The sequence below is a fragment of the Ursus maritimus genome, unplaced genomic scaffold (assembly GCF_017311325.1).
Source record: "Ursus maritimus isolate PB19 unplaced genomic scaffold, ASM1731132v1 scaffold_14, whole genome shotgun sequence".
In the NCBI taxonomy this organism is placed as follows: Eukaryota; Metazoa; Chordata; class Mammalia; order Carnivora; family Ursidae; genus Ursus; species Ursus maritimus.
The window spans coordinates 60208236-60215744 of record NW_024423786.1 but is presented as its reverse complement, the minus strand read 5'-3'; the positions used below and the strand labels follow the sequence as shown (position 1 = coordinate 60215744).

The window sequence follows — 7509 nt, the reverse complement described above, 5'->3', positions numbered from 1 at the left end:
GGCGGGGCATCATACGAAGAAGGCGGGGTCTTGCATATATGGGAGGGGCAATCTCGACAGTGGGCGGGGCCTGGTGGCAATGGGTGGGGCTTGGCTATCTGAGCGGCCGCCTCTTTTTGGGAGTGGGTCTGGTTTAAAGCTGAAAAGGAGGAGCCAGTGGGGAAAGGGGCGGAACTTTGCATGGGGACGGGGATCTTTGGAAATTGGCAGGAGGTGGGGGGGGGTAGGTGTTAGAAGAAACGATCAACTTTGAAAGTGGGCCAATCCATGACGCAAATCCTCTAGTCCCGCCTCCCAACCCCGCCCCTCACTGTCCCGCTCCTCCGCCCCTAATTGGTTCTCGTTTCTCCGCCCGCCAGACAGCTTCGCCACTCAGCAGAGGTTTTACAAAGGCGCAAGTACCCGGGTGAGGACCTGAACGCTGAAATGAACACGGCCCGGATTGGGCACCTGTGGACATCATTTGCATGGGAGGCCGGGATTGGCTGGCCTCTTGGGTGGCCTGGGCGGTGTTGGTCCGGCGCGTGACCATCCACTGCCATGGCCGGGCTGGGGGCTGCGTTCCGCCGCTTGGGCGCCTTGTCCGGAGCCGGGGCCTTAGGCTTGGCCTCCTACGGGGCGCACGGTCAGGGGGTTGGGGATGGAGCTCACACTGCGCTGGAGAAGACCTTTGGCGGGAGGGGGTGGGCGTCTAGTGCAGGGGCGGGGTCTGTGGGAAGTGCCAGACAGCCTTAGGAGCCCTAACCCTTTTAAAGCCCCCCAGCCCGGTCCAGTTAGGTTCCCAGAAGTGCCCATGCGTGTTCCTACCAATCAGAATCCCCCTGGGGACATTCCTTATCGCCAGTGTCCACCTGGGTCCCGCCGGGGGTTGGGGCGGTCGAGGCTGGTGCTCGGACTGGTAACCTTTGCCTCTCCGTCCACAGGCGCCCAGTTTCCGGATGCCTACGGGAAGGAGGTGAAGTAACCGCTCTGGGGCTCCCCAGCTTCCGGGTTTCCGAGCCCCCAAAGTCTGGGGTCACCGCGGGAAGCAGGGGAGGGGCGGAGCGCGGGGCTCCGGAGCGCCGAGAGCGGCCAGCCTGAGCCGTGGGTGCCTGAGGGAGAGGCCAGCCGGGACTTCAGTTGGGGGCCAAACGGGATGCAGGCTCCAGAGTGGCTTAGGAAATGCACCCCCCCCACCACCTTTCTCTTTTTCTTACAGCTCTTTGACAAGGCCAACAAACACCACTTCATACACAGCCTGGCCCTGTTAGGGGTGCCCCATTGCAGAAAGCCCCTCTGGGTAATCTTACCCCCGTGCCCAGCCTTGACCGAGCCCCACCCGCTCCCTTTCTGTCTGCCCTTCTCTTACTGGCCTGTATTCTTCCTTGTGTCTCCTTCAGGCCGGGTTACTGCTAGCCTCTGGAACCACCTTATTCTGCACCAGCTTTTACTACCAGGCTCTGAGTGGAGACCTCAGCATCCAGACTTTGGCCCCTGTGGGAGGGGGCCTGCTCGTCTTGGGCTGGCTTGCCTTGGCTCTTTGAGCTTCCTTGTGTTCGATTTCTGGGTACTTTGAGAGTTGGAGCAGGGAGGGGATTAAAAGAAAGGCAAATAAAGAACTTGAGTCTTTGTTCATCTTGGAGGAAGAAGGGTAGGGATTGTCAACCTCTGGACTCCCTCCCTTTCCTAAGACTGAATCGTGGGTCTGGGGATTCTGTTCACTTCAGGTTAACTTGTGACGAGGTTTTTAAACCGGTGGGCATCAGAGTAATAGAGAGTGCTTGAAATAATGCAGTCTTACTGAAGTGCTCTTTGGGGCCCAGGATTCTGTATTCTAATAAGCTTATCATGTGGTTCTGATGCTCACTAGAATTTGAAGATTACTGTAGGGTTTTCAGCCCTGTCTGCCCACAAATTTATTGAGCCCTCACTCTAGCAGTCAAGGCAGCAAGGAGGGGGGGCGTTAGTTGTAAAATACTTTGGGGTCCAACACAGGGACAGAGCATCATGTATGGGGGGGGTCAGAAAATGCTTCACAGTGCTTGAGATGATCCTGTTGTGTGGAGGAGACCGTGAACAGAGACAGAGGTGGGGAAGGGAGGAGTAAGGGGCTCCCAGATCTTCCGTGTGGGGTTGGCGGAATTTCTGAGTTAGGCAGGAGAGTGAGAAAAGGTGGCTAGGTAGGCGGGAGAGGCACCCACAGCAGGTAGGAAACCAGAAGAGATGTAGGGGGCCGCCAGGGCTCATTAGGTGTTCATCACGTATCAGACACACATTACAAGGAAATTAACTCTGAACAAGATAGACGCCATCCTTTCGCCGTGGAGTTTGCCGTCTAGGAGTAGAAACGGACTCGAACAGCTCAACATACAGATGTGTCGGTGTGAGTTGTGCTTTGTGCTTGAAGGAAAAGAACAGGGAGGCAGGGGGACAGTGGGGTAGCGGAGGGAGTGTTCTCTTAGATGGGAAGGCCTCACAGAGGACGTCCCTTTGAAGCAGGAGCCAACCAAGTACAAGTTTGGAGGGGAAGTGTATTCTAGGCAGAAAGAAGAGCCTTTGGAATGGACCAGAAAGGAGCAGTTCAAAATCCTCGAGGCAGGAGAAAATCAGGTGCATTGGAGAAGGAGCAAAACCAGTGTGGCTGGTGGGTGGTGATGAGGGGCCCCAGATGCTCATGCGGGCCTTAAATCCATGGTTTTCAAATTTTAATGAAAGTTAGAACTGCTATGTATACATACGTCAGCCTGGTCACTTTCCATTTCCGTGTATGTTTCATCAAGTGCAGATCTGTGTGGTATGTTGGAGGTGTGTGCCTAACTTTTCTAAAGGTGTGCATTCTAAAAAGTGTGGACCGTTTCTCTAAATGAGAGGATTTTTAGGTGATCTTGAGCCCTGTATCTTCCATTACAATCTGAATACTTTTTTTTCAGTTAATTTTTCTTTTAACTGTAATCCATAAGAGGAGAGAATGGCATCCCGTAGAGTCATGTGACTTGAACACTACCTTTCTGAATTAGTGTGATCTGAATACTTTTAAACCTAGAAGCTGTCTCCCGCCCTAGTCCCTACTGAGCTCCAAAGTCCTGTAGCAGCTGCAGTGTGCCAGAATGTTCTGTGGGGACCTGAAGGACGCGGTGATGCGAAGGGGGAGGAGTTGTGTTCCAGACCAAGGTAGGAGCTTTTGAGGCAGCCCTGAAGCAGATGAGAGCCCAGTGCATTTGAGACCTGAAAGAATTCTTGGTGGCCAGGGGCGCCTCGGTGACTTAAGCATCTGCCTTCAGCTCAGGTCTTGATCCCAAGGTCCTGGGATCGAGTTCCGCATTGGGATCCCCGCTCAGCAGGCAGTCAGCTTCTCGTTCTCCCTCTGCCTGCAGCTCCCCCTGCTTGTTCTCTCTCTGTCTGTCAAATAAATAAAATCTTAAAAAAGAAAAAAGAATTCCCGATGGCTGGCTTGAAGACCAGGAGGGGGTCGTAGTGAAAAATGTGGATTCTAGGGGCCAAATGCTGGAGGGCCTTGGGCTGAGATGTTGGGCACTCTTCTGAGGGCACTGGGGAGCCACGGAAGAATTTATATCCCAGGAGGAGGCATGATTTGAGGTGTATTAGTAGAAGATCAGGATATTTCTTCATTTTAGTGAAGACTAAAATACAACCTCAACGGGACCCCCAGAGTGGCCCAGAGTGCCCTTCACAGAGCAGCACTGAATCCCCAGGCTCCAAGCTCCTATTCCAGGGCCCTTGCTGCTTTTCCATCCCTCACCCCAGGCAGCGTGTGGGGTGCAGGCAACCTCCAGGTGGAGGAGACCCCAACATCCAGAACGGCCTCCCTCCCTGTAAAGTGATCCCTAATACCTTAGCTTTGACCCTGCCAGTGGGCGGGGCTCTTGGGGAACCAAGACAAGCAAGGCCTGCTTGGTAATTAGTCCTTATTATCGCTGCACATTGTGTCCAGTTCTCAACGGTCCTACAAGGTAGCGGGAAGTGAAGCTAGCAGGGGTGAAGCAACTTGTTCTGTATCATAGCCCGGTGTAAGCTGGGATTCAAACTCTCTTCTGTCCAACTCCCAGAGTTCTTTCCTTCTTGTACACCGGAGACACTCAAACTTCAGCAGTGAAGACAGACCCTAGCAAAAAATAATTTGGTACAATGAGATCAGTGTTACATGTAGATACCAGGGTGGGCTCCTTTTGCTTTGGGGGACTGGTAAGGCTTCTGTCCAGCTGCTGGGGTTCAGCATGAATAGTTCACCAGAAGAAAACGGAACAAGTCAAGAGGGAGAGCAGGAGTTCCTGGAGCTCAGGATGGAGTGGGCAGGCAGGAAATGACAGAACAGGAAGAACAGAGCCTGACTACGAAGGGCCTCCTGGGCCAACCAGAGTCAGCTTTGCTTGCCCTTTCACTCATATTCTGTATCCAAGCAAACCATCCAGGCCTGTTGGCTAAATGTGTAACGAGAATCTGACCACTTCTCACCACCTGCATTTTTGCCACTCAGACCCCTGGTGCAAGCCTCCATCACATCCCACGTAGCTTTCTGCAAGAACGTCCTTCTGCCCTTGCCTACCTACAGCCTACTCTGGACAAAGCAGCCTGATAGGGACCCTGTATCACCGCGCTCCTCAGCCTTAGCTGCACATTAAAGTCTTTAGGGAATTCTCAAAAAGTTCTACTGTCTGCACCTTACCCCGGATATTCTAATTGAGCTTTATAGGACCTGGGGCCCACGCAGAGGTGTCTTGTAAAGCACCCAGATGATTCTCTCTTGTGGCCAGAGCTGAGGACCCCTGATTGAGTATGTCAGTCTCATGTCTCTGTCCAAACCCTGCGACCCTTCCCATCTCAGTCAGAGTCCAATCCGATGGTCTGCAAGGTCGTATGTGACCCAGGCTCCTGTGACCTCTCTTACTTCTTCCTGGCTCATTCCATGCCAGCCACGTTGGCCTCCTTTCTGGTCATTGAGCAAGTAAGACACACTTCTCCTTCTGGGCTTTGCCTTTGTCGTTGCCTCTGCCTGAAACGTCCTTCACCAGAAGTTGGCCTGGCTCCATCCTTGACCTTCTTTCGGTCTTTGCCCAACTACCACCTTCTTGGTGGTAACTTCCTCGTCCACTGTCTTTCGCAGCCCCTGCCCACCGCCCTGTAGACTCCTTATCTTGCTCTGTTTTTCTTCAGAGCACCTGTTACCATCTGTCTTCTAGTGTATTTTACGTTATTGGTCTCTTCTCTACTAGAACACCGGCCCCAGGCCGTCAGCAATTTTTGTTAATCTCTTTTTGTTACTGCTGTATATTCCTGGGCGCCTGGGTGGCTCAGTCGGTGAAGCGTCTGCCTTCAGCTCAGGTCATGATCCCAGGGTCCTGGGATCGAGTCCCGCATGGGGCTCCCTGCTCAGCGGGGAGCCTGCTTCTCCCTCTGCCTCTGTTGCTCCCCCCTCCCTGCCCGTGCTCTCTAATAAATAATCTTAAAAAAACTAACAAAAACCTGCTGTGTATTCCTATCAAATGCTGGCTGACACGGAGTGGGTGCTCACTAAATCTTTGTTGAATAACTGAATGTTCATATGTTTCGGTGGATGCTGGCCCAGGGCTCGGGCCATGTCCACTCTGAGGTGCTAAGGGATACCAGGGGAGAGGTCAGGCACTTGGGTCTGAAGCATGTGATGACGGAAGCTCTGGGAGCAGCTGACCAGCCCAGAGGAACATGGACATAGGGGCAAAGGAGCCCCAACTCCGAACCTGCTTCTCCCTGTCCATCTTGAGGGGTGACACCTCCGCCTGCCCAGTCACCAGACAGGGTCCTGGGGTCATTCCGAACTCCTCACCTCCACATCTCAGCCCTCAAGTTCTATATTATTGTCTAAGTACCCCCAATCTGCCACTTCTGTCCGCACTAAAACAGCATCCTCTCCTCCCGGCTGTCAGCGACCCAGCCCGGGGCCTCCATGGTCCACCTTGTGCTTTAAGCGGTTTTTCTAAAACACAAATTTGACCTTCTCCTTGGGTCTTAAAATCTTTCGGTGGGCTCCTATGCGGTCCCTGAGGCCAGGTCCCGGCTCCCGCCAGGCCTTCCATACACGTGGGCTGGCCTCCCTCTCTAAACTCCTCTCTTGCCGCTTGGCCTATGGGGCCCAGGGCTCAGGGCTTCCTCACACCTGCGGGCCTCTGCTCAGGACCCGAGCTTTCCTGCCTACCGCGCTGCCTCCTCTGGCCCCCCAACCTCCCTGCACGCGCACTCATTCCTGACACCGTTTGGCGGCCTGTCACCCACGTGGCCAGGGGTTCCTGCACGCAGTACTGTGGTTGCGAGGTGTCTGTGTGGGTGACTGCGGCGTCACGGAGAGGAGCCCGCGAGGCAGCCCCCGGGAGGCAGAAAGGGAGCCGGGGGCCAGTCCTAGAAGCCAATGAGGGAGTGTGAAGGGTGTTCCGCTGCGTCAGCTGGGCCCGAACCGCCCTTGGGAGGAGGAGCCTGGGGTCCAGCGCCGCGCAAGCTGCCCTCGCTTCCCACCCAGGGACACTGAGCCCTCCGCGCCCGCAGAGCTGCCGGGGTCGCAGGGCTAGGTCTCCGCCGGCGGCCCTCCCCAGGCGAGCGTCCTCCGGCCTGGGGCGGCAGAGCGGAAGAGGAGGGGGACGCCGACCGCCCCCAAAGAAGCCAGGGGTCCACGGTCCGCGGCCCCGCGGAGAGCCGGCCTCCTTTCTGCGCAGGCGCGCCGCCCAGACCGGGCGGGGCGGGGCCTGGACGGGTCGAGGGGCGGGGTCAGATCCCGGGCCCGCCTCCACGAGCTCCTGTGAGCCACCGAGTGCTGGGCACCCCAGCTATTCTAGGGGCTTCAGGTGAGCGGGGGGCACCGAAGGGTCAGGAGGCCTCCCTGGAGGTCGGGCCGTTGGTCGGGCCGCGGGTCCATCTGTCCTGCCGTCTGCCCACAGCCGCCTCAGCGGAGAATGGGAGAACAAAGGGAGGGGGCGGTTCTGGGGCCCCCGAGGGAATCCAGGGTCCCAGGTACCCCGCCCTGCCCGCTGACACTTTCGGTTTCTCCCTGAGTCAGAGGCGCCGCCCGAGAGACCCTGGGCCGGCGCCGGGCGCAGCTGCCTCTCCGCGTTTGCCTGTCCGTCTTTGTGTCTGTCTCTGTGTCTGTCCGGCTGTGCCCGAACTTGCCTCCACCTCTAAAACTAAGCCTCCCGGACACCCCGGCATCCCGCGAACTCTCGCCCCTCTCCCATGGCAGGTAAGTGGGCGCCAGGCTGAGGGTCTCCGTTATCCCCCCACGGACTTGGGAGCTGGGCGTCGAGCACATCCTCCGGGAATGTGCTCCGACTGGCTGCGTGGGGCCCCTCCCTTCCTCCCGGGGAGCCACCGCCCTGCTCCCCCGCCCCATCTTTCTCAGCCTCTTCCCATCGCATTTCCCCCGCAGCTTCGCGGCCCGTGGCCGAAGGGGAAGGGGGATGAGGCCGCGGGTCCCTTTCTAATCCACTCCTGTCCCCCCCACAGGCTACTTGTCCCCCAAAGGGCACGCCCCTTCACCCCCACCTCCTT

General features: G+C 56.7%; 2 protein-coding genes across 3 annotated transcripts in view; both read left to right on the top strand.

Annotated features, from left to right (window-relative positions):
• The first annotated feature begins 467 nt into the window (after positions 1–467).
• TMEM256 (transmembrane protein 256) lies at positions 468–1595 on the top strand. The gene is made up of 4 exons (XM_008687957.2): positions 468–625; positions 924–955; positions 1199–1279; positions 1380–1595. Exons 1-4 carry the CDS (start codon positions 541–543, stop codon positions 1521–1523), a joined length of 342 nt encoding a protein of 113 aa, XP_008686179.1. The 5' UTR covers positions 468–540; the 3' UTR covers positions 1524–1595.
• A 4859-nt stretch (positions 1596–6454) lies between these two features.
• The window catches only part of PLSCR3 (phospholipid scramblase 3), a 6793-nt gene continuing 5738 nt past the window's right edge, over positions 6455–7509 (top strand). Inside the window, exons 1-2 of one of the 2 annotated variants that reach the window (XM_040629951.1) lie at positions 6455–6809; positions 7022–7201. In XM_040629951.1, coding sequence (XP_040485885.1) covers positions 7195–7201 — 7 coding nt within the window. In that variant the 5' untranslated portion in view covers positions 6455–6809; positions 7022–7194. Of the gene's footprint in view, positions 6810–7017; positions 7202–7509 lie in introns of both variants that reach the window. The other variant, XM_040629952.1, reaches the window with a different exon arrangement.